This window comes from Nerophis lumbriciformis, linkage group LG17 (genome assembly GCF_033978685.3).
Source record: "Nerophis lumbriciformis linkage group LG17, RoL_Nlum_v2.1, whole genome shotgun sequence".
In the NCBI taxonomy this organism is placed as follows: domain Eukaryota; kingdom Metazoa; phylum Chordata; class Actinopteri; order Syngnathiformes; family Syngnathidae; genus Nerophis; species Nerophis lumbriciformis.
Window position 1 is genome coordinate 17,755,001 of NC_084564.2, and position 27,745 is coordinate 17,782,745.

The following is a 27,745-nucleotide window of genomic DNA, read 5'->3' on the forward strand; positions in this document are numbered from 1 at the left end:
TATATATATATATATATATATATATATATATATATATATATATATATATATATATATATATATATATATATACATATATATATAATTGTGTCCTTGGGCGGGACACTTCACCCTTTGCCCCCGTGCCACTCACACCGGTGAATTGAATGATGAATGATAGGTGGTGGTCGGAGGGGACGTTGGCGCAAATTGCAGCCACGCTTCCGTCAGTCTACCCCAGGGCAGTTGTGGCTATGAAAGTAGCTTACCACCACCAGGTGTGAACGATTGATGGGTTCTACATGTAAAGCGACTTTGGGTACTTAGAAAAGCGCTACATAAATCCCAGTTATTATTATTATATATGTGTGTATATATATATATATATATATATATATATATATATATATATATATATATATGCAGAGGAGTGGTCAAAAATTCAACCAGAAGCTTGCCCGAAGCTTGTGGATGGCTACCAAAAGCGCCTTATTGCAGTGAAACTTGCCAAGGGTCATGTAACCAAATATTTACATTGCTGTATGTATACTTTTGACCCAGCAGATTTGGTCACATTTTCAGAAAAATCATAAAAGAACCAAACTTCATGAATGTTTTTTGTGACCAACAAGTATGTGCTCCGATCACTCTATCACAAAAAAATAAGAGTTGTAGAAATTATTGGAAACTCAAGACAGTCGTGACATTATGTTCTTTACAAGTGTATGTAAACTTTTGACCACGACTGTATATCCGTGGATATTTTTCGTTCATGTAACTCGCTTCACTTGTCTTTCGTTTATTTCTGGATTTAGAGTCGCCGTGTTTACCGTTTGTAGAACAGATTTGATTGGCTAAGCAGTATCTGTGGGCTAGTTTAACTTGCATGCAACTGGTCAGTGTATTTCTTAATCGGATGAACCAGTACTGTAAAAATCTATAAAAGAAGCACTCGGTCAAAACTTCACATACTTAGTATATAATTAACCGACTATACAGTAAGCCCAGATCCGTACAAGACGGCGTTTGGGTCCTGATTTAGACCGCGGTCCACCAGTTAGTGACCCCTGTTGTCGAGGATCTTTGACTCACGTTTTTGCAGTACGTTATTAAAAATAACAGTATTTTTGTAATACAGAGAAGTCATTCTCAACATTAAGTTGCTCGTCATTCGCTGGAGTTGATTTCACTCAAGAATCTCAACAAATAATAATAAAGTAAGTGTTTTTTTATTTCAAGAGTTCTCCAGTTAATTTTTTGATTATAGCTTGAACTTTTTGTAGTGTCATGAGATACTGAATTTGTTTTTTTTTATTAGCTTAAAATATCTTGTGTGTTAATATAGTGTGTAGTGATGATCAAGTTGGCTTTGCCAATAAGGCGAATGGTCGGTTCGTCAGCCAAACTGAGCCAAATTGAGAACTACTGATATAGATGATCTTTGAATAAGATTTTTGCTGCACGTCATTAAAAATAGCACAGCACTAACATCATAAAGAGGATCTTTGACTAGCATTTTTTTCTGTCGGCCTGTTGCGTTTTGCTATCATTATGTTGTAACATTTCCCCAGGATGTGAAAACATGATAGTAGGTGCAGTCAAAAAGGCATTTAATTAAACCAAAAGAAAACTCACAAACAATGTCACGAAACAAAGTAAAAATAATTACTAGGGGAACGTGCACAAAAGAAACATGATTATAGGTCCTGGAAAAAGCTTTTCAGAAATGCAGCGGGGTGCAACAAAACAAAAATCCAGCAAACATGGAAATCCAAACATCATACCCACATCAAGTCAGCAAAGATTATGATCAGGTAAACAGCAGAAGCCACAGCTGAACTTAAATAGCCTACTAATTGCCGATCACGATCAGGTGCGCACACAGCGTTACCCAGCACACGTAAAGCTGCTGCATACGGTGCACAACAGAAAAAAAGAAATAGGAAATAATGGTTAAAACAGAAAAACCCCAAACCAAAAGTCCAGTTGTCCTTAGAAACATGGTAGAGGATCTTTGACATTAGTGATATGAGTAAATATTGTTTCTGTTTTGATTTACGACTGTATTAGTCATTTGGTGAGGTAAAATTCTGAAGATAAACAGAGCATAGCATTGTAATTAGGGAAACAACGATTAATCAGTTTGACTGTTAACCCTGATCGAAAATGTCACAACTACTTAATCGCAAAGCCTTCATTATCGTGTGTTTCAGTCCTCCTTCCTCGCTACAAACTGACACATTACATTTGCTTAAAAATGTCTGCAGTGCGGCAACGTTCCAGGTAATGACCAAGGAATCATTGAAGACGATGGTTCACCAATTTACAAAACCTGTCAAGAAAATTGCGACTAGAGTCTGATATGTCCAATATGATGCAGCTTTACACGCCAAATTAAAGGTAAGACAAGATAACTGAGGTAAATTATGTTGGTGTCATGAAGAATTTAGTTAAATATAAACGTGCAATCAGTAGCTTAGCGTTGAGTCAGTTCAGTGTAAACAAACAGCAACAGGTACTCCTGTCATTCAGTGACCATTCAACATTAGATATTGCTTCCTCATGTCTGTGTTGAACAAACTATAGGCTTTGTAAGCTAATATAGCAAGTGTAAAACACTAACATAACATCAGGAGCTTGTAGAATAACAGCACTTATACCATCGAATGTAGTTATGTGCATTCCAGTTATTACACTGTAAAAAAAGAAAAAGTTGAGAAAACGCACATTTTTAAGTTAACATGATGCAACAAGATTTTTGCGTTTTCTCAACTTTGGACCAAGTTGATTTTCACTTCCATGCATTTTTACGATAGTAGTCAAAAGTTGAGAAAACGCAAAAATCTTAATGCATCAGGTAAACTTGAAAATTTGCGTTTTCTCAACTTTTTTTTTTTTACAGTGTATTAATGCAGCATAAAAATAGGCATGGATCACAGTTGATGACAGTTATAGTTGAGGAGCTTGAGTAATATTTTCCCCTGGGGATCAATACAGTTAATCTTAGTCTTATATTATTAATACAGTTGATAATTAAATAATTATTAAAATTGTAATATTAATATTAATAATCCATCCATCCATTTCTACCGCTTGTCCCTAGGGGTATGCATTCGGGCGGAAAGCAGGATGAATATTAATAATAAATATATTAATTAATTTGTAATGTTATTCTATTGTTATTATTTGATTACTGTTATTGTTATACAACACATAAAAATCTCTAAGGAATGTCTATGTATGTGTTGTTGTTGCTGAGACATTAAATCAATGCATATTAATCATGGTTATTTTTCACACTATAATAGCAGAGTCACAATCTATAATTGTTGCATCCCTAATTGACATTATATTCAAAATAAGAATAAAGCCTTTCTAAAAAAAAGTTCCCCTTTAAACAATTTAGTTGAAAAGCCCTTTGAAATGCCTTTGCGTTCATCCTATAGCCCATGATGAAAAATCCCTCCTTCATGACTCCCAAGGATGTACAGTATGACTATTCTCTACAAATGATTGGAATTGTGTTGAACCAGCTGAGCTCAGACTACAATGTCTTGCACATTTCAACACAGCGAACCATCCGAGCGACCTGTCAAAAGCAAAAAAAACAAGACATCTGTATTGGCTTCTGTCTCCCTGCTGTAAATCCTTAACCCTGGAAAAGCCGTTCTGTTTGTCACCATCCTTCCAGCCAGCCAGGTGCAGCGCAGACTTCATATAGATGGGAACGCCAGCTTCCCTCTTTTAGGGTTTGTCATCTGTAAACGCACGGAGCCAAAAACGAAATGACAGATCTGTTTTGTTGCCTTTGGTTCCGTTTGGATTGTACAAGGCTGTGAGAGCCACTGGGGTTTAATGTGGACTTGTTTGTGCAGCCCCAATGTCATTCATCACTGAGCAGTGTCACTATTGCCAGCCTTTAAACGGGTGTCACATCAAGATGGATTGCGGCCAGCGAGCTGGCTTAATAACAACAATGATCTCAAAGCTGCAGTGCGGTCATGTGTGATGTTGTGCGCGTTCCAATATGCGCAGAATCTCATAGTTGGGGCTTTCATATCCAGATGGTATCACAATGAACACATTTTTGTTGAATATCCATAAACCACATTCACGCAATTAAAACTAACTAGCATGGACGTGCCACCATAAATCAAAAAAGTTTTAAAATTGAGTGGCAATTATAATCATTATCATTTATGATTTTTGACTTACTTGCCATATTTTCTGGGCTTTTGAGCGCATTGGTATTCAAGCCGCACCCAACAAATTTGAGAAGAAATACATATTTTAACATATATTGACTGCAGTCGGACTATAAGATTTTGTAAATGTTTATTTACATACCATGTCTCCAAACGGTGACTATGTCACTTGGCAGTAAAACGGGTGATTAAACAAAACAGAAGTCATCGTAATGGAGAAGTAATGAAAAGTCTGTAGAAGCAACCACTCCAATCAGCTAACAGACTCAATAACTCCACGTTGACATTTTGGTGAATTTTAAGAAACTGGAATAATACAAAAAGAATGCCATTGTAAGTTAATAATACTAACACAGACACTTATAAAGGTGTTAGCATATTTGCTAATGCCATTAACGCTAGCTTGATTACATTACGATAGCTCATACAATTATGCATGAAAACACTCCTACAAACATCACAAATGTGACGATTTAGTAAGTATGAGAGTAGAAGGATTTTGAGTTCCGTCACAGAACCAGTTAGACTTGTAAACCACTGTCATTGGACCTATATAATGTTTCTAACATGATGCTGCATGTGTGTTTAATTGTTGATGCGGATTTATCCAAGCAAGGACATGTAATAATGGCCATTTGTTAAAATTGTCAAAATCAGCATAATTCATAGTTTAATGGCAAATTTAGCCACCGTAATTAGACTTGTACATGTCAATCGGACTAGATACTGTGAAAACCTTGCATGGTTTGCTCCATATAATACATTCATTCATAAACCTAGGTTGTTGATACTCTGTGTATTAGAATTAAATAAAAGCAATGGATTTTAGTTTTGACAGCCTGTGAGTCTTCACTTTTCTTCTCAAAGTGAAAAAAGGAACTGTGGACGGTTATGTTAAAATCATGGGGTTCTAAAATATGAAAACATGTTTTCTTTAGATGTCCACCTATACACTTTTAACAAGAAGGAGAATCTGGTTATTTTCCCCAATAAAATCTCCATAAACTTAATACGAGGTTGCTCAGCCTCAATTAGAAAGCTGCTCTTCATCAACCTTAAGGCCGTTAATTACTTCAGAGGAATCAATGCACATTTTTCATTAAGTGACGCTGTCTGAGCCGTGACATTTACTCCTTCTCCCAGCCAATTATGCTCTTGATCTGTTGTTTATTATCGCCCGTTACGGAGATTAGCGGAAGTCACCTCAGTTGTTCCGAGCTCTTATCTTTCCTGCCTGTGGCGGGAAGGTCATCGATCGTTCTTGAGTCTCACCAAGGTGTCAGTCTCACGTCTCGAAACTTTCTGTGTCCCAGCAGACCTTGAGGAGATCGTGTTTGTCATCCAGAGTCAAAGCAACTCCTTTCACGTGAGGCGAGCAGAAAAGCAGAGGGCGGATTTACTGGAGCAGGCACACGCTCAGTCAGAGGTAAGATTCGAAATGTATGCTTTAAAGAAATAATAAAAATTACTTACATCACCACTTTGTAGAGCAACTACTTTTTAATCGTGGTTTCATCTACTTGCATATCAAGATACAGATGACTGCTAATTTACATTGCAGTTGACTACGACCATCCATCTCTTGTTTTTTTCTAAAGCCATCAATGTGTGGACTCTTACCAAAATGTAATCTTTAGACGAGTGTTTTTGAACCACTGTGCTGCGGCACACTAGTGTGCCGTGAGATACAGTCTGGTGTGCCGTGGGAGATGATCTAATTTCACCTATTTGGGTTAAAAATATTTTTTGCAAACCAGTAATTATAGTCTGCAAATGATGTGTTGTTGTTGAGTGTCGGTGCTGTCTAGAGCTCGGCAGAGTAGCCGTGTAATACTCTTCTATATCAGTAGGTGGCAGCAGTTAGCTAATTGCTTTGTAGATGTGGGAAACAGCGGGAAGCAGTGTGGAGGTAAAAAGGTATCAAATGCTTAAAACAAAAATAAACAAAAGGTGAGTGCCCCTAAGAAAAGGCATTGAAGCTTAGGGAAGGCTATGCAGAACGAAACTAAAACTGAACTGGCTACAAAGTAAACAAAAACAGAATTCTGGACGACAGCAAAGACTTACTGTGGAGCAAAGACAGCGTCCACAATGTACATCCGAACATGACATCAAAATCAACAATGTCCCCACAAAGAAGGTTAAAAACAACTGAAGTATTCTTGATTGCTAAAACAAAGTATATGCGGGAAATATGGCATGAAACTGCTACAGGAAAATACCAAAAAAAGAGAGAAAACCACCAAAATAGGAGCGCAAGACAAGAAGTAAAACACTACACACAGGAAAACAGCAAAAAACTCAAAATGAGTCAGGGCGTGATGTGACAGGTGGTGACAGTACACCTACTTTGAGACAAGAGCTATATTGATGCATGCTTGGTTATGCTTTAAAGTCATATACAACAAGTTTTTACTGTCAACTGAGTTTAGTTTTTTAATGATTTCTGCTGGTGGTGTGCCTCCAAATTTTTTCAACGCAAAAAAATGTGCCTTGGCCCAAAAAAGGTTGAAAAACACTGCTTTAGACGATTATCTTTATAAATGTAGGTTGCTCTAAACAAAACAGGACACAAAATTAATGTTCTTAAGGTAATGTTTGTTGTTAAAAGTTTTAAATGAATTTAAATACAACCGTATTGACAAAAATATAAGATGGTATTTTCTTCCCTGAGAACAAAGATGAGTCGTCTAATATTTGGGGTCTTGAGGTTTACACTGTATATGCAAACCAAAAGGTGGTGGCCCTGTTGAGCAAATAAGCCGTCATCAACAGTCAAGTGCCGAAGAAATAGGATGATTTTTCTTCTTAGTGCAGTCAACAAGTTTTGTTTTTTTTCACTGATATGGAAAACATGATTAAAGCAAAGATTAATTTAGTCTTTGGTGCATGCTGTCTGTGGCATTTGGTGTTTTTTCCAAAAGCGGGTCTTAAAAAATTTAGATCATTTAGAAATACAGTATATATTAGGGATGTAATGATAAACGGTATTAATCGTCATGTCCGTTGTGTCCTGAGCAAGACACTTCACCCTTGCTCCTGATGGGTGCTGGTTAGCGCCTTGCATGGCAGCTCCCTCTATCAGTGTGTGAATGTGTGTGTGAATGGGTAAATGTGGAAGTAGTGTCAAAGTGCTTTGAGTACCTTGAAGGTAGAAAAGCGCTATACAAGTACAACCCAACCCATGATAACCGCGGTAAAACGCTGGACGGTTAGTATTTTTTCGATTTATGTAAAAATTATCAGAAAACTGGGATTGATAGCTGAACTTTGATAAACTCATGGACTCACTGGCACCAGCTCGCTTGCTCAAATGCTACCTTGAAAACAAGAGGCATTAGCGTCTTTCCCTATTAAGGAACAACATACCTCAATTTAAATGTATATAAACTAGGGCTGTCAAAGTTAACGCAACAATAACGCAAACTGCACAAAGAAAGGGGAACCTTATAGAAAAATCAGATCCAAAGCAATGGCAAGTCGTTCTCCGGAGAAGACAGGATAATTTTACCTTAAATCGGCGTGAGACGACATCATTGGAGCGAACGCTGAGCGCGCATCGCTGCTTGGAGTGAGGAGAAGCTTCACGTCTATGTTTGGATTACAGCTAAGTGCATTGAAAACTTAATATAGATTGTTACACAAACTGCTTTAGTAAGATGGAATATACGCTCAGCAGAAACAAAGACGGTAGAGAGGAAGTCTAAAGTCACTTTTATCTGAGATTTTTGTCAAAACATGTCTAGTCTTTTCTCATTCCAATCAAACACGTCCGGTTGGTGGCGTCACAGTAATAGCGCTACGCTTCACATCCGGTCGAACCAACAAAACAAAGAAAAATCATCTTACAATACGATCATGCTATTCTGTTTTTCTGTGATATTTCTACCAAAATAAATGTTTTCTGGCAGATTGAAATTAAGTGTATTGTAATGGCAGCGGCAATATGAAGGAAGATTTTCTTTGAACAGTCTCGCTTCTTCGTAGCTACCACTGAGAAAGGTTTAATACTGCAGGCATGCCTGTCACTGCCCTCTGCAGCCCACATTGGATAATTATGGTTCACTTTACAATATTAACATCCCTATTGTATATTCTTTAATAACCTGTTCTGATTGATAGTCCGCAATTGCAGAATGTTTAACAGGCTGAATATTAAATTTGTATTAATAAGTGGGTAAAGAAGGTTAAAACATTGTCATGCAGAGATAAGAATGCCATCAACTTGCACTACTGTGCAGAAGTTTGGGGCAATAATGTCCACTCATCACCCTGCAGAAGAAAGCAATAAGGGTCATTCATAAGGCAGGATATAGGGATCAGACAAATACATTTTTCTTACATTCAAAACTATTGAAATTTAAAGATCTTGTGGAACTACACACAGTACAAATTACATATAAAGCAAAAAATGATTCACTGCATGGGAATGTGCAGAAGTTTTTCACTAAAAGGGAAAGGGGTTATAAATTAAGGGGTAATTTCAATCTTAAAATTCAGAATGTACGCACAACACTAAGGTGCATTTGTGTTTCAATATGGGGGGTTAAACTATGGAACATTTTGAATGCGGAATTAAAAGAATGTCCAACCTTAATTTTGTTTATAAAAAAAGATACAAAAACATGATTTTTCAACATGTACACGAATGAGGGTTTCTAACAATCAAAAGGTGTTTACATTATTATTATTATAATTATTTGGGTAGTTATTTATTGGTTGGTGTTACCAAAAAATAGTTCTTGTATTCATGTGAGTATATACAGTATGTGTATATTGTACATATTTACTGTATTTTTGTGCCAAAGAAAAGTGAGTAAAGTGGGTAAAAGAATATTGATAAGATGTTGTAATAAGACCGGTACATTTATCATTGTCCATCCATCCATCCATTTTCTACCGCTTATTCCCTTTGGGGTCGCGGGGGGCGCTGGAGCCTATCTCAGCTACAATCGGGTATATAATAATAATGATGAAAGCTAGTTATTTGATTTATAAAGTAAGGAGTGGGAGTAAATAATTTTCACTTCTTCACACTTTTTTTTTGGATCTTACAAAAAACTAACCATTATGTATTGTTTTCATTTTTATGTGTTTTAATTGAAAAATATTTGTTTCTATTTCTGTACCTTACTGTAATGTGTTCAAGATTATTTAATTTTTTTATTATTTATTCTTTTGCTTTGTTTTAAACATTTCTCAAATTAACTACTACTACTTCTAACTTGTACAACATGTAAAGTACAGAATATCAGAAACATGTACTCATGCAGAAAAATGATCACCTCACATCTTTGATAATCAAAGCATAATCGTAACAATCTACATTTTGTCATAATGCATGAAACTGCTATCGAAACATGGAAGTGTAGCTCCTCTCCTCGAAGTGCAAGTGCTCCTAAAGCAGGAATACAAATGCTGTATTCTTACAAAGTATAGGAATTATGGCAAGACACTAAAGCACTGTAGGTATTTTTGTAATTCTCTTTTAAAAAGTGTTTATAGCCTTTTCGTGTTGAGCTGTTTCAAAAAGGTTTAAAAACATTTCATTAAAGCAAATTAATTGTCCAGTCATAGTAATAAAAACTTAAAAATTATCTGTCCATGGTTCATTTATTAATGTCAAAAAATTATATCTTTTTGCGATATCGTGGTTAATTTTCTTTTTTTTTTTGTCCATTTATTTATTTATTTCAGGCAATGACGTAAAAAAAGTACAAAATTGACAACACATAATATAAATTAATATAGTGCAAAAGGTAATGTATAGTATGCAATGCATGATTGTCCAGTTTTGCCTGAAAGGGAGTGGGAAGAAGATAACTTATTTAATCCCACCCCCAGTTCTCCATTCAGTGATTATTCACATGAGTTTCACGCTTACTTTGTTCAAGGATTATAATACAGATGGTGTATCATAGTGGCATTACCACAGGTAACAATAATTATTACATTGTAACAATAATTTGTATCAACAATGTAGGAATAATGAATATACCAACAATGGTAATAGACAACAAAGCAATAATAGTAATAGACAACATAGCAATAATGGTAAGGAAACATTGAGCACATGTTAACACTTTGAGACAGAGTACAGCAGCAGGTCAAATTAAAGACCCTCATCTCTATATTTGAACCAGACCCCATGTTTGTATAATAGTTTAAATCGATTAATAGTTTGGCATTGCTTGTGCTGTAAGTCCAGTTTGTTCCATAGTTTTACTCCGCATACAGACACACAAAAACGTTTACGAGTGGTTTGAGCTCACGGCAATAAGAAATATCCAAAGCCTCTCAAGTTATGAGCCTGCACTCGTCTTATAAAAAAACGTTGTAGATTAGGCGGCAATAATTTGTTAAATTCTTTATATAAGATTATTAATGTATTATATTTAACAAGGTCATCAAATTTGAGCAACTTTGATTGCTTAAACAGATTATGAGTATGTTCTAAATAACCAACGTTGTGAATGATCCGCACTGCTCTTTTCTGTAATATGATCAGAGGATGAATTGTGTTGTGGTAAGTATTCCCCCACACTTCAACACAGTATGTAAGGTAGGGGAGTACCAAGGTGCAGTATAGAGTACGGAGTGCAGTTTCATTGAGGTATAGTTTTGCTTTGTTTATAATTGAGAGGCTTTTAGAGATTTTTGTTTTAATGTGTCTGACATTAGGTTTCCATGACAGTTTACTATCAATTATTACTCCCAAAAATGTATTCTCATTTACGATTTCAATTTGGGTACCATCAATACTTATTTTCTGTTCAGACGTTATGTTGCGATTTCCAAACATCACTATCTTAGTTTTATTTACAGTATATTCAAAGATAATTTATTTGTGTCCATCCATTTTTTTACTATGTTTAGTTCTGTGTTTACTGTATTTATGAGCTCATTATAGTCATCACTACTGTAGAATATATTTGTGTCGTCTGCAAATAGTATAAATTTCAGTACTTTGGATGTATTAAACATATCATTAATATATACATTAAACAGTTTTGGCCCCAACACGGACCCTTGGGGGACACCACAGGCAATGCAAAGAGTATCAAATAAAGATTGACCCATTTTTACAAACTGTACCCTCCGTGTTAAATAACTGTTTAACCAGTCACCAGCCAGCCCCCTATTCCATATCTTCCCATTTTATCAAGTAGAATTGAATGATTAATGGTATCAAAGGCTTTCTTTAGATCAATAAAAATACCAACTGCATATCTTTTATGCTCCAGTGCATTAGTAATTTCTTCAATAGCTTCAGTTATCGCCATTGAGGTTGTTCGTTTGGACCTAAAGCCATACTGACCATCATTGATTATATGATGCTTCTATGAACAAAATACAATTAATCGCAATTAAATATTTTAATCATTTGATAGCCCTAATATAAACACATTATTCTCTGATACAATACACTGATATTTAAAACATAAATAAAAGAAATACAAAATTTTTCCAAAAAACGGTCTTGAAAAAGCAGGGTTGTCTTGAATCTATATATTGAGAGATATATAGATGTAAACCAACAGGTGCTGCCGAATGTGTTCCTTGCAAATCAGAGCTTCTCTTAATCTCATTTACACACACTAGTCACCTAAAAAAAAAAAAAAAGTAGGTCAAGATTTGGGTCAATACGGTATGACCCTCTATGTTATACTCTGCAATACATAAAAATGGAGTTTTTAGTTTTTTTTAAAGCAAATATTTTTGTTTATTTCAGAAATGCAGACATTTGCTGTGTCTGTCATGTTTGGTGTTCAGTTCAACAACATCCTGCCTAATTTCGGAGCATTAGCAGCAACTTTTACTTGATGGGAAGCGATGGCAGCTGGCGTGCGTTTGTTTTAATGAGTATGCATTCTTTATAAACTGATGTGAAAGTTAATTTCATATCTCATTTTTTGAAGATAATGTGACTTGTAGAGTAGGGGTGTCCACACAGTAACATGGAAAAATGTGGCAGGGCTGCTTTGATTCACTTTTTGCATTGAAGATTCTAAAACCAATCCAGTGTAGGTTTATTGTATGCTACATAATCCAAACAAAACCTCTTCATCTTGGTTTTGCTTGTTTTTTTTAACTGTATTCTTTTGGCCAATAAAATTGAAAACGGTCCCAAGGTCGCACTTTGGCCAGCGAGTGTGTACGTTCCTGTAGTCAACACCAAGAATTTGTTGATGTGTTGTGTTTTTTTTTTTTTTCAGAAACCACCGGTGGTTCTGCTCCTCCACAATTTATCAGACAATGAAGGAGACTGGAGTATCCTTCCTATGCTGCCCTAGTGAGTACACCTGAGCTCATCAGCTGCATTCACAAAGATAATCAACCATCTCCTGGTTGACATTTCTGTGATTGTACCACACAGAAAGGCCAGTGAGAGACAGCTTGTACATTTCTTAGCTCAGCGCTCCGGCTTTGACATTTACTCGTGTCGTCGACAAGATGAATCCATACACTCTCATTCCGGAACAGAGATGTTGTCTCGATGCTTGTGATGTTTGTGTCGGAATGCCCCTCGGGGGAAATCTGCTCGCCTTGATTTGACAGGCCATGCGCTGCTAAGTCAGCGAGGCCTGGCACTGAAATTAAACATTCTGTTTGTTCTGATTGTGATTGTAAAAGATGTGTTTCCCTATGTGTCCTCAGCTTGTCTCGCTCCTTCGGGAAGAATTCCTCCTGGATTCTGTTTCTCGAGGAGGAGACCGACGTGAGGATGACGAGGCTGGTTGAAGTCCTCGCAAAGTTTGACAAGAATAAAGTGAGTCTACCGCTTCTTGCATCTCCTTGGCAAAAATAAAAAAATGCCGTTGGCAGGTACAAAGCATCGCGAGCTCTGTTGATCATCTGCTCAATTAAGAGATCCACCATCTGCTGAGCTGAGGCGGCGCACTGTGAAAGCTGACAGAAATGTCACTCATTCTGCTGCTGTAATGCTAATTTGAGTCTCTAGGCGCATGATTTTGAATATCTGTTTTTTTCATTGTAGGCACAGATTTATAATGTGCAGTAGGTAGAATTTTGCTCTTTTTCTCTAACTTTCTGGTATTGCTTTTATGCCAAGGCAGGAACCCTTGTGATTTTTACGAGACACCTCAAGGCTTGAGGCAATGGAAGCTAAATGGAGTGCACGCCTTGGCTGCCCCCAGCAGAGACGCATTTACACTCACATTCACACACTAGGGCCAATTTAAGTTATTTCTAGGGATGTCCGATAATGGCTTTTTGCCGAAATCCGATATTCCGATATTGTCCAACTCTTTAATTACCGATACCGATATCAACCAATACCGATATCAACAGATATATGCAGTCGTGGAATTAACACATTATTATGCCTAATTTGGACAACCAGGTATGGTGAAGATAAGGTACTTTTTTAAAAAATTGATAAAATAAGATAAATTAATTAAAAACATTTTCTTGAATAAAAAAGAAAGTAAAGCAATATAAAAACAGTTACATAGAAACTAGTAATTAATGAAAATTAGTCAAATTAACTGTTAAAGGTTAGTACTATTAGTGGACCAGCAGCACGCACAATCATGTGTGCTTACGGACTGTATCCCTTGCAGACTGTATTGATATATATTGATATATAATGTAGGAACCAGAATATTAATAACAGAAAGAAACAACCCTTTTGTGTGAATGAGTGTAAATGGGGGAGGGAGGTTTTTTGGGTTGGTGCACTAATTGTAAGTGTATCTTGTGTTTTTTATGTTGATTTAATAAAAAAAAAAAAAAAACGATACCGATAATAAAAAAAAACGATACCGATAATTTCCGATATTACATTTTAACGCATTTATCGGCCGATAATATCGGCCTGCCGATATTATCGGACATCCCTAGTTATTTCCCTAAAATGGTTCATACTGTGTCCAAATTACAGCATTTTTATGTTATCAATTGATATTTGCTGGCTAAAATTATAAATAATAATAATGGGAAATGTTAATATGTTAGTAAAAATATTTGCTATTTTCCATCCATCCATTTTCTACCGCTTGTCCCTTATGGGGTTGTTTTTTACATTTTTCAAATTGTACTTAATGTATACCATTGATTTTATCATAGGAATTTTGTGGATTTTTTTCACTATTCTAAAAGATCATGGTTAGGTATCTTTTTAGTATAGTCGAGAACAGTGCTGCACAATTTGGGGTCCAGAGGCCAAATTTGGCTTGTGCAGTTATTTGGTTTCGCCCTTCAAAGGGTGGCTTCACAAATGTAAAACATATTTATACTGACCTTCTTTTAGGCTTACTAGACGTGTCCCGATTTGATAATATCGGATATCAGTCTGACATCTTAAAAAAACAAAAACGGATCGAGGTTGGTCTTTTCTTGTATGTTAGTCAATATAGGTTGATTGGCAACACTAAAATTGGCCCTCGTGTGTGAATGTGAGTGTGAATGTTGTCTGTCTGTCTGTGTTGGCCCTGCGATGAGGTGGCGACTTGTCCAGGGTGTACCCCGCCGTCCGCCCGAATGCAGCTGAGATAGGCTCCAGCACCCCCCGCGACCCCATATGGGACAAGCAGTAGAAAATGAATGGATAGATTTACAAAAGGTAAATAAGCTAGCAGCTACACAACAGTTTAGCATACAAGCTATACATATGTAATAATATATAATAAATATGTGTCTTTAATTGAACAATATTGCAATCTAAAACACAAAACTTGTCAATATAAACAAGTATCAAATAATTATAGTTACATAATACTTATAGATGCAAAGTCTTCAAGGCATAAGTGTATTAGAAAGAATACAGTAACAAACTTGTACGCTTCATCCAACTTACTGTCATGACCTTAATTATTTAGACCACAATATGTCACCATAAAAACAATTACCAATCAATCCACTTTAACTTAAAGACAGCATAACTCCATTCCAGATGTTAATAATAAATAGGTTGGTGTATTTTATACCTATCACTGTTCTCTGTTTGAGTAATTTTACTTGATCAAATATTTTCTAACATTCCACATTATAAAATAATACAATTATGTAGGATTCCTGCAGTGATTTTAGAAAAGGAACTTTTTGTCAAAAACAAAAACATTATTATTTTTGCATTAATATCTCATAACACCATACCGTACAATAATATAATTAAAGTCCATTTTAGGTCCATGTTTGGTTTGAATAAGTTTGTGCTTTTAGTGCTGTCTGTTTCTGTTGCTTTGTATATTATCATATCAAAGTTGCTATATTTTAACTGCTAATCACCTTTTTATCGCCAATATTTTGTGACCCATAAGTGTATTTAGTTACGCAATATCTGGGTTAAAGATCCAAAATGGACCCTGTATCGTAAACTAAAGATAGTCTTAACTATTCCATCAGGAATGGTTTCTCGGGAAGCCCCTCCATGACGAGGAGTCCACCATCATCCATCACTACGCCTTCGCAGAGAACCCTTCCGTCTTCAAATACCCTGACTTCTCCGCCGCGTGGGCCTTAAGCATCCCCCTCGTAGTCCGGTCAGTGCGCAACAATTTTTGTGCTCATGTCAGGTATTCTTTAAATCAAAGATAGTCCTTGATCCATAGGAATTTCACCCTGTGATTTGTTGTTTTAAGGCTTGCCGACAAAGTCAGAGAAGAGCCGCTGAAATCAGACTTCACCATTGACCTGAAACACGAGGTGAGATATAGTACTAGTCCAAAGTTTTGAGACACTTTCCCAGTGAATAGCATGAGAAAGTGTCTCCAAACTTTTGAGTGGTACTATTCAGTGTCATTAAACTTTCTCTAACTTCTATTCTTGAAAATAGCAATGCATGAAAGCTGTCTGAAGTTGTGGTGAAAACAGAATCAATGTTATAATCTCCAAAAATAATGCATGAGAAGCATGATGTGGTTTGAAATAAAGTGAGGCTTCATTCCACATTAAAATTAAAAACACGTCATAGTTTTTCTTGTACGGTAACTAATAGTACAATTTTTTTAAAAGGGCCTATGATGATTTAAAACGTCTTTGTGGTCTAGATCAGAGGTCCCCAACTTCTTTACACCATGGACCGGTTTATTGTATGCATTATTTTCATGGACTAGCCTTCCACGTTTGGCATATAAATTCAGTAATGAAAAATACAACTCATAATGACTCATAATCAGTGGGAGGGTTTCTTTCTTTGCGATGAGATGGTTGATGGTATATAGCAGTGGTCACCAACCTTTTCGAGCCCAAGATCCCTGGCCTATACATACAGTACAGGCCAAAAGTTTGGACACACTTTCTCATTCAATGCGTTTTCTTTATTTTCCTGACTATTTACATTGTAGATTGTCACTGAAGGCATCAACACTATGAATGAACACATGTGGAGTTATGTACTTAACAAAAAAAGGTGAAATAACTGAAAACATGTTTTATATTCTAGTTTCTTCAAAATAGCCACCCTTTGCTCTGATTACTTTTTTCTTTTTTTGCACACTCTTGGCATTCTCTCGATGAGCTTCAAGACCTGAAATAGTTTTCACTTCACAGGTGTGCTTGAAGCTCATCCAGAGAATGCCAAGAGTGTGCAAAGCAGTAATCAGAGTAAAGGCTGGCATTGAATGAGGAGAAGGTGTGTCCAAACTTTTGGCCTGCACTGTGTGTGTGTGTGTGTGTGTGTGTATGTGTGTGTGTGTATATATATATATTTATATATATATATATATATACATATAATCACTTGCTGAAAAAGTGTGGGCATTCAATTTACAGCCCCCATAAGAAAATTGCAAAGAAAGTTTAAAAGCATGCATATGTTGACCTACTTAGAAGATATATTAGAATGCCATTCAATTAGCCATCAAATTTCACATTCATGGTCTTACGAGTGTGGAAAATAGCAATATAACTATTATTTAATGATTCAAAGTGTCAAGTTAAAATAATGTTCTCTTCTTTTCCGAAAAGAAAATAATTCCAAGCTATTTGAAATGTTAAGTGACTATTATGTTGTTTTTTAGTTCTGCGTGTTGGGGGTTTTATAGTTTGTCGTTGTCGCAACCTTGATTCTTTTTCATGGAAAAGGTTTGGACTTTCTTGATTTAAGCGCATTTAAATTCAAGTCATTTAATGACACATACCTGATTGGCTATGTGCAACTCCCTGTCTTTTATAAGGATAATAATGCTTAATTTTGATTTGATTAGAGTAACCACAATCATCATGTATGGACTTAATAACTGGAAGAATGAGCAGCGTAGTCAAGCTCACTGCTTGTTATTACCACAGGTGTCCTTGTACATTTGGGACAACGGCAACGGTCCACATCTGACTGCCGTACCCGAGTTGTGCACTGAGACCGAGGACTCTCCAAGGGCCGACTTCTGCGCCACCACTCTGAGTGCCAAACCTCCTCCCTGTGTGAGTATCATCCTTCCCCTTCCAACAGTAAATTCAAGGCAACCAAAACCCATACATGTACAGTATTCCGTCATCAGGCTGTCCACCGCAGACTGTAACAGAACCAAAATGTCACCATAACCTTGAATTTTATTGCTTTCTATATGCAATTTAGAGCTACAATATAGTTGCAAGTGGCAGTTGTATCGACTTTTAGGCCTTCTGCATCTTTGATCATATACTATCTCCAACAAAGGCTCTGCTTGGATTAGATCTCATTTCGAGGAAATTGCATTTTGCACACACACTAGGATCTTATTTGTCCCTCCACAGCTCAAACTTGATTAATGAGATACGTTTAGGCTTTAATATTGATCTGACGTGCTGCTTCCTGTTTACTAGAAGATACAACGGAAAAAAAGATCCACTCTAATACATGTGTGCAGAAGAACGTTATTAGTTAAAGGTGGTCTTTTGACTATGTACTGTATGTATAAGAATTAATAGTGGAAACATGACTCAATTAATCAATTATATCTAATAATATTTCATAAAATAATGAGCATTTCATTTCATTTTTATTGTTAAAGAATAACTACCAATTAATCGTAAAAGGCTATGTAACAAATACAGGATTTAAAAACTAGTTGAGATTGACAGCGTCTCTACTCGCGGTTGCAGCCAAGTACTGCAGTAAATGCTCCAATTAAAGTACCATTAGAGTGGAAAAACAATTTGACTTTATATGCACCTGGGGATAGGTTGATTGGCAACACTAAATTGGCCCTAGTGTGTGAATGTGAGTGTGAATGTTGTCTGTCTCTTTGTTGGCCCTGCGATGAGGTGGCGACTTGTCCAGGGTGTACCCTGCCTTGCGCCCGATTGTAGCTGAGATAGGCTCCAGCGCCCCCCGTGACTAAGGATGATGCTCGAAACCGGTTTTCCCGGTTGTTCGATAAGAAAAGAACCAAGTCCTCGGACTCGCATCCCTTTTTGAGAACCGGTACCCGTTTTCGAGACCACTATAGTAAAGAAAAAGAGTTGGTTCTTTATTCGAATCCCTGGGAACGAATCCCGTCCTGACAAGAAATGCCCAGTGGGACTTCACAAGAAATGACGTCACGTAGCTAAGTCATTAGGCGCAGATGGGGAAAGCAGGAAAAAAAATGGACCGGAGAAAGCGCTCCAAGGCATGGCTTCATTTCACCCAAAAAAACGAGGAAGCGGCAATATGCAATTATTGCCAGGCTTCGCTCTCGTGTAAGGGGGGGAAGCACAACAAGCGTGTCGTGTCTTCGACACGTGTTGAAGCAGCGGCAAAGACGACGAAGAACCCCTCCCTTCTTCTGCCAGCTGCCCAAGTCCCAGCTATCGTGGCGGTGATGCTGGTGAGTAACTAACGTTAACTGTTGCCGGTTAATTTCCATATCTGCTCACTTGTAGTAACGTTACCTCTTATGTCAACCAGGACTGCAGTAATGTTAGCAAGACTAACGTTGCATAAGCATAGTCAGTGGCTAACGGTAACGTTAACATGAGCCTTTTTGTATGTGTCTGATAACGTTAACTTTATCTTGTAGCCTACACCACGACAAAGTTTGCAAGTCTGTGTAATAAACTAGTGCTTTCTTTATTTCTTTAGTTTATTTGGAACATGAACACACTTACAGTATAATACATCACACAGCTTCATATCATTTCACTTTACAGGAGTAGGAAGAAGTAAAGCTTATTTAATCCTACCCCTTTCCCACTTCATAGCGTTTACAAATATATACATCATTCACTGACCTTTTTATAATAAAATATCTGTGAATTAGTATATACAATAGTTTTGTAATGTGTAATTAATTAATTCAGTCATTATTAATATACTGAGATGAAGAATATCTTATTTTCAATAAGGTTGAAAGTATTTCTCATAATTCTTCTTCTTTGTACTTTGTAAGCACTATTCATTTGAACAATCTCTTAAACTGGATCATATCAGTACAATGTTTAACTTCTTTACTTAATCCATTCCATCATTTAATTCCACATCATTTTAGCTGTTTGCAATTTTACCAAATCATCGAACTTTAATATTTTTGACTCAATAAATAAAGTGTTTGTATGTTCTCTATATCCAACATTATGTATCAGTGTATTTTTTTTTTTGTAACACGGTTAACAAATGTAGCGCACATTTGTAGTTATTTCCCCACATTTCTGCACAATAACTCAGATATGGTAATACTATAGTAGTGAGCAGTAGAGAATGTGAAGTGATTTGTCAAACCAACAATTGTGTGTTTTTTTCCATATACAACAACCTATTTGGACTCGATAAAGAATCGGTGCGATAAGAGGATTCGATAATAGGCTCGAACTCGATAATTTCTTATCAAACATCATCCCTACCCGCGACCTCGAAGGGAATAAGCGGTAGAAATGGATGGATGCTTAATTGTGTTTCATTGTATCCATTAAACCATATCCAATTGTACTTAAAATCCACAAAGTATGTGAAAATACCGTCTAAACATCACAACATGCCACAAATTCAGTCAGCCGTTTTGAATATTCCGCTCCGATTGTCTTCGGTACTTTCCGTAGGTTGACGTCACTGGAGTAACACTTCTGCACTCTGACCATACTATCAGATAATTCATATAGGAAATATGCAAAAAATTAGAGAGATATGTGCTGTCTATCATTCATAATCCTTATATAAGACATGAACACGTTTTTTTGGTTGTTTTTTTGAATGCGTTCTAATCGTAAATAAATAAATACATAAATAGTACGCCCACAAAACCCTCTAAATAACCATCCAAAACTTACCAACAATACTTTATAAAATTATCATGACCTGAATATTAACCAAATATTAGCGATGTTGTTATTATAAGCGTGAACGCAGACAAACTATATTTTGGTGGCGGATTGATAACACACAGCTCAGTGACCTTCTGCTGGCCGCGATGTCCTGCTGCTCCCGCATCATCGCGTCTCGGCTGGTCAAAGTTATTATAAATTGTAAATCATGCCTCTCATCTGGATATTATGAGGATTTAGCCATAAATATAGAAGTTGTTCATCTGTGTCATTCAATTTATACCCAGGGATGGAGACGAATACACACAACCGTAGACAGTGTGTAGGGAAACTTTTCCTCGTTAACCCTTTGTGTGCATCATAAATCAATCAATCATCAATCAATGTTTATTTATATAGCCCTAAATCACAAGTGTCTCAAAGGGCTGCACAAGCCACAACGACATCCTCGGTACAGAGCCCACATAAGGGCAAGGAAAAACTCACCCCAGTGGGACGTCGATGTGAATGACTATGAAAAACCTTGGAGAGGACCGCATATGTGGGTAACCCCCCCCCCTCTAGGGGAGACCGAAAGCAATGGATGTCGAGTGGGTCTGACATAATATTGTGAAAGTCCAGTCCATAGTGGATCCAACATATCAGTGAAAGTCCAGCCCATAGTGGATCCAACATAATAGTGAGAGTCCAATCATGAATAATTCTTCATGTAAACGGAAAGATATAGACATCCTATCAGTCGTCATCAAAGTGAGAGCAGACATTGTACAGTTAGCTATCGTTTTATTACGTTTGTAATTTTTATTTCTTGTTTAGCACTTAGCAATACTGCTACATGATACTTAGTGTTTCACTAAAGCTTGTTTTTTTTTTTATCAGAGCTTCTAAAAGTTGTAGCTCATTCTCCTGATATTCAGGATCAACAATATACGTTTCTGGATCATCATTTTTCCCGAAGTAGCTCTCACAAAGTCTGCATGATTTGCATTGTTGTTGATAGGGAAGGGATCTGCGGTTCCTACCTCTATGTCACGCGATCACGTGACTGGCTTCCTCATTATCTCTTAAAATGGCTCGGGAATCTCTGTGAGATTGATACTTTTTTTATATTCACTCGCAAACTTTGTATGTCTTTCAGTGTCATACAGCAGACATATGATAATAGCTTCAGTATTGAGTCAACTTGTCTTTCGACTCTACTGGTAATTTAATGCCTCTAGTCCAGAGGTGTCCAAAGTGCGGTCAATGGGCCACTTTCGGCCCGCAGCTAGTTGTTTCTTGACATGTTCTGAATATTTAATAAATTGTTTATTAACAAACTCTATTAGATGTAACACTACCAACTCCTTGTCACCTATAAACCAAAATCTTACGTTGTTTAATAGCTTTGTCCAGTACATTGAATTGAATTTAGCATCTTTATTGTACAAAATTAATCAAAGTGGCCCCCCACATTCTTTCATTTTTCAGTATGCGGCTGTCGGTGGAAAAATTTTGGACACCCCTGCGCTCATACTTGCCTACCTTGAGACCTCCGATTTCGGGAGGTGGGGGGTGGGGGAGGGGCGTGGTCGGGGTGGGGCGGGACCGCGGTTGGGGGTGTGGCTAAGAGGGGAGGAGTATATTTACAGCTAGAATTCACCAAGTCAAGTATTTCATATATATATATATATATATATTTATATATATATATATATATATATATATATTGTGTATATATATATATATATATATATATAAGAAATACTTGACTTTCAGTGAATTCTAGCTATATATATATTGTTTTATATATATATATATATATATATATAAAAGAAATATTGAATTTCAGTGTTCATTTATTTACACACATAACACTCATCTACTCATTGTTGAGTTAAGGGTTGAATTGTCCATCCTTGTTCTATTCTCTGTCACTATTTTTCTAACCATGCTGAACACCCTTTCGCAGGTACCCAGAAAGGTTTCGAGTACCACCAAAAAAACTGAATCTCTGAAGACAGTATAAAAATCTGTGTTAAAGGTGTACAAATACTGTTTGTATAATAAGCATGTTATTGTTTACAAATGAGGGTTAAGAGTTCAGTACTAAAAAAAAGAAAAAAAGAATGTCGCTTAAGTACAGATTTTTAATTGAGCTGCTGCATTTTTTGGTTAGGTTGTTTATTTATTTTTAGTAACTTCTACATTTCTAAAAGGGGAGGAATGTAATAGAGTGATCTATGTTTGTCTGTTGCCATCTCCTGGTGAATGTTGGCTATAGCGTACTGGGGTTACTTTTTGGTTGGCCAACGATTTACGTGGTGTTGCGCACCTGACGTCAAGTGTGTGAGTCTGTTCTGAAGTCTACAGTAAAGAGACGTACTTCATCACCTCGCCTGGTTATTGCCTCCAACTCAATATATTACAACAACATTGCTGTTTACGGCAGACGAACTGCTTTACGGTAGACAAAAACGTGACTGCTGTTGTTGTGTGTTGTTACCGCGCTGGGAGGACGTTAATGAAACTGCCTAACAATAAACCCACATAAGAAACCAAGAACTCGCCCTCAATCATTCTACAGTTATAACGTGTTTGGGCAGGCACGCTGTTATATTGTGGGAAAGCGGACGAGATTACAGGCTGTTGACACGTCACTCAGGTCCGCATGGAGCTGGAGGGGGCGTGGCTTCCAGCTCCGCCTGAATTTCGGGAGATTTTCGGGAGAAAATTTGTCCCGGGAGGTTTTCGGGAGAGGCGCTGAATTTCGGGAGTCTCCCGGAAAATCCGGGACGGTTGGCAAGTATGCCTGCGCTTGTCAATTAACTGCTGTGAGTCCTATAGTTTCCACGGACTGAAAAAGCCACCAGCGGCTAATTAGCACCAGACCAAAAAAACATCAACGTGGCTGTAGGCAACGTCCTGATGTATTTGTTTTTAAAAGTATACAGTATGGCAGTAGCTGCTTTTAAAGTATCATAAGGTCAGCATCCAGTAGATTTATCTCGCTCTGCATGCGCTTTAAAATGTTGCTACTCAGCCATTGATTCAAGCGCAGTAATGTATGTGATGTCCTCCCTAATAAAGCACTGCGGTATAGTAAATGGGCGAATCGTTTCGCCTCCAAATAAGCGTGGCCATGAAACGCCTTGCCTTCCTCGCCATCATACAGTTATCTTGTTTTAAACATAGATTAATCACCTCATTTGAATTAGCTGCTGTGGCAATAATTCAGCATCCATCAATGTCTGAGGTTATACACTGCCATTAGGTTGTGAGATTAGCACCGTGTGCAATCAATGTAAATTTAGCCTCAGTATTATAATGCATTCTGTGAGGGTGACTAAATCCTTTAGTTTGACTGAGTAAGTTTCACAGAGATGTGCCATTTCCTCTTTTAGTCCCATCACCAGGTGTACAGTGTTGTCGGCCAACTGTTTTTTAAAATATATCTCAAATGCTCAGACAGTTGACCAGGCGAAATTCTCTGCAAGCCTGCAAAGGTGTCATCAAGCCAAACCATCGTCAGCCCATTGGAGAGAAAATGTCATTCCGTACTCTTTTTGCAGAGACCTCTTGACACACAATCACAGCCTGAAAAGTCGATCCCCATCGCTTGGATGCATTTAAAATCGAACTTTGTGCTTCCACATTTGTCTGATCTGTTGTTTGTTGTTTTCACGAAAGGGTGAGCCGGTGAATGAAGAAGATGTTTTTGTGGCCGTAAAAACTTGTAGGAAGTTCCACAGCGAAAGAGGTGAGTGATTTGGTTAATGCCTATTCAAATAAATATTGTTTTATTATTATTTGTGTGTATTTTCTTTTACCACACACAGGTGTTTGCAAAGATAACATTGCTTTGTTTTTGGTTCATTAAACAATTTAAAATGTATTATGAGACAGTTAAAGCATATGGTGTTTACTAGTATTTTGAAAAAGACCAAACAGATATTTTTTACCCTGAATTTCATTCATCTGTCATTATTTTTACAATAAACACTGTAAGTTTTTGCTTAGTCCATACACTGTTTGTTTATACTCAGTTTTTCACTGCTGTATTTATTTAGGTTTTTTTTTCTAATCTTTAATTTTGAATTATTTATCCCAGTAATTTATGTTTCTACTTTTTAGTATTTTTTTATCCACTTCTTTCTTTTTTATTTTTCTGTCATCCCTGCAAAAAAACATTTTATTATTTATTTAGAGCATTGTTGTCCAAAGTGCGGTCCACAGCTAATTTTTAACGGCCCGTTGCACATTCCAGAAATACAATTACTAAGAAAAACACAAAAATAGTTAAAATTAGGTGTAAAGTAACAAGGAATATATCTTTTTAAATGTAGTTTGTGAACACCTTTCTTTGCAGCTGGCTTTGGGGTATCTTCTTTAGCAGCAGGCTAAACCTTGTCAGGTGGCCGACAAGGTTTGATGTGTTGAAGCCCGATGTTTTTATCCTCTCCTCACAGAATGTTTGCCGAACATTCGGTGCTATTGCCGCGTGAAAAGCCATTCTCTGAAACAGTGAAGAAGTCTTAAAAGTTCCACGCCATGTTTGTTTAAAATGAACTCAGGGGAAGTTTATGACACGGGTAATAGAAAGGGAGTGTTTGATTTACTCACCCTAACACACCACACAGTTAATTTCGCCTCATTGGAGCATGTTTTTTAAATAGTAAATGGATTTTACTTGTGTAGCATTTTTCTACCTTGAAAGTACTCAAAGAGCTTCGACACTATTAACACATTTACCTACTGATGACCCAGCATCAGGAGCAACTGGGGGTTCAGTACAGGGTTTCCGCGGGTCATTAGAAAGCATTAAAAGTCATTAAATTGATTTTGCAAAAATTAAGGCCATAAATGGCGTTAAAGAGCATTAGATTCGATGTCCAGAAAAAAATGTATGCAGTGAAATCACACATTCTATTAGCTAATAACAAGTGGACACCCCTGATACAGTGATTACTGAGACATGAAGAAAGAGCAGGATTAAATAAACCAAACTACTCCTTATCGGAGATGTTGACTTGAATAAGTCCGAAACAAACAATCTCTTCCATGACCTTTACAATTCTAGTACTTGTACCGCATAATACTACTGAGTGCTGTTTCTAATATTTAGTTACCTTATTTGGCAAGAAATGCAAAATATGAAATGCCTTTCATGACAAGCTTACATCAAGAAGCTTTCTTCAGCTTTAAATGTCACACGTTGTAAACAGTATCTATAGAGTCTCGCTGGATTCCAGGAAGGCTGGCAGAAACTCATTTGAAAATGTCACAATGAAATGAAGTCGTACCTCGTGTGACACCTTAATTTCCACCCAGGTTGTTTTGATCGTTTTGATTCAATGCCAACATAGCACAGTTGAAAACTATTTTATTGATTGACTATTTCATCCGTGGCCCCAGTTCCAGTGATCAAGAAGACTTGGGAGAGGGACGCCATCTATTTGGAGTACTACAGTGACCACGCGGATCCTTCAATACCCACCGTCAACTTAGGCGTGCCCAACACCGAGCGTGGTAAGCGAATCCTTTGCAATTTCAGCATCCTCTTTTATCGTGCTGTTTCAGGGTCAACGAGATGAAATTGAAAATGGGGGGGGGGGACATCACAGATGTGACAGCTGTAGTTGAAACTAATTTAGCACAGACCTCCACCATGGCCAAATATTGATTGAAATTGAATCGGCACACACATACAGCATCTTTTTTTTTTGTTTGTGGGCCCAAACAGTAAAACCCTCCATAAAATCTATTATATATTAAGCTATGTACATACATATTTTTGTGGGATTTGTTCCAATGTAATCATTTATATAGCACATTTAAAAACAACCCCAGCTGGCCAAAATGCTGTACAGACATAAGAGACCATTTAAAAAAAATTGTGCAAAGCAGTGTCACATGTACATTTTAACACAACAGGATGAATAAAATACTACAATAACAATTATGCTTTAAAATAAATGCACAAATACATCACATGAAAATAAAATTATATAAATACATTTAAAAAATGCATAAAACAACAAATAAACTTTATAGTGGCTCATGTCAACTGTTAAAATTATTGTACTTCCGCCATTTTCCTATTTGCTTCAGCTTATACAATTTTTTCTCCCTCAGTCCTTCTTTCGTAAGTTAGTCAGATTTTTGACTAAACACTGTTTTAATATAGGAAAATAAAAACCTCCCTAATTAACGAATCAAATAAAATGAATTGCACATAATTAAGTGACTGTTTGGCGTACCACTAGATAGCGCCTGCATACCACTAGTTTGAGAATCACTTGATGAGATCAAATCGGAGCCCCACGAGGTGACGCCAACAGTTTCCCTCCAATTAGTAAGCTATTCATCCCCCAACCTTTCAGTCCCGAAGCCAAGATCTTGCAGCCTAAGCTACTCATTTATTGATAAATGGATGACTGGATATTGAGAATTTAAAGTCATGACAGAATGAAAATTTCAGATTCTTTTTGTAGCCTGCGGTGATTTTTTTTTTAACTAATTCGAAGGATTACCTAAAGAACATTCCTGTTTATAAGGTGAAGGCTTTGCCCCAGGCAAAAGTGTTTTACTCTCCTTCCCAAAAAAAGGCACTTTTGCATCCAGCTGTTTAACAACTTTGTGCACTGCAAAAACTGAAACCTAAGTAAGATTAAATATCTCAAATAAAGGTGATATTTGCTTATTTTCTGTCTGACAAAATAATTCTTCTCACTAAGCAGATTTTATTTTTTACTTGTTTTAAGGGTTTTGGTCCTAATTGATCTCAGTAAGATATTACAGCTTGTAGCTGAGATTTTATGACCTATATTGAGTAAAACATGCTTCAAACTAGAATATCAACTGATGCAAAGCTGTGTCATCAACACTCACAAGTATAAAACTACTTTTTTAAAGTAATCATTTCTTACTTCAAGCAAGAAAAAAAAAACATGATGCCGAGCGCATATCATTATGTCAAGATAATGGCACTAGTATTTGCTTAATTTAAGAATATATTTCAACATATTGAGCAAAAAGGTCTCTTTTTTTTCTACCAAGAAATGTGCACTTGTTATTAGTGAGAATATCCTTATTTTAAGGTATTTTTGGGTTCATTGAGGTTAGATAATTTTACTTGTTTTGGAAAGTCTTCACAAGCCGAATTTTCTTGTTTTATTGGCAGATAATTTTGCTTAGTTCAAATAAAATACCCCTCATTTTTGTATTTTTTTTCTTGTTTTTTAACACTGACTTTTTGCAGTGTGTCGAGTGCAGACCGCTTTCTCTGCATTGTCTTAGGCCAGTGCTTCTCATATATTTTCTGTTACGCCCCCCCAGAAGAAGAACATTTTTCGTGCCCCCGCCCACTCTTCACAGTAACTATAAGTAGTATAATTTTGTCT

General features: G+C 36.7%; 1 protein-coding gene across 2 annotated transcripts in view; it reads left to right on the forward strand.

Annotated features, from left to right (window-relative positions):
* Nucleotides 1–27,745, forward strand: part of b3glcta (beta 3-glucosyltransferase a) — a 136,082-nt gene that overhangs the window by 83,913 nt on the left and 24,424 nt on the right. Inside the window, exons 4-11 of one of the 2 annotated variants that reach the window (XM_061972636.1) lie at nt 5,498–5,610; nt 12,401–12,477; nt 12,843–12,954; nt 15,552–15,688; nt 15,788–15,851; nt 17,436–17,567; nt 24,033–24,102; nt 25,758–25,871. In XM_061972636.1, coding sequence (XP_061828620.1) covers nt 5,498–5,610; nt 12,401–12,477; nt 12,843–12,954; nt 15,552–15,688; nt 15,788–15,851; nt 17,436–17,567; nt 24,033–24,102; nt 25,758–25,871 — 819 coding nt within the window. The remainder of the gene's footprint in view (nt 1–5,497; nt 5,611–12,400; nt 12,478–12,842; nt 12,955–15,551; nt 15,689–15,787; nt 15,852–17,435; nt 17,568–24,032; nt 24,103–25,757; nt 25,872–27,745) is intronic. The other variant, XM_061972637.1, reaches the window with a different exon arrangement.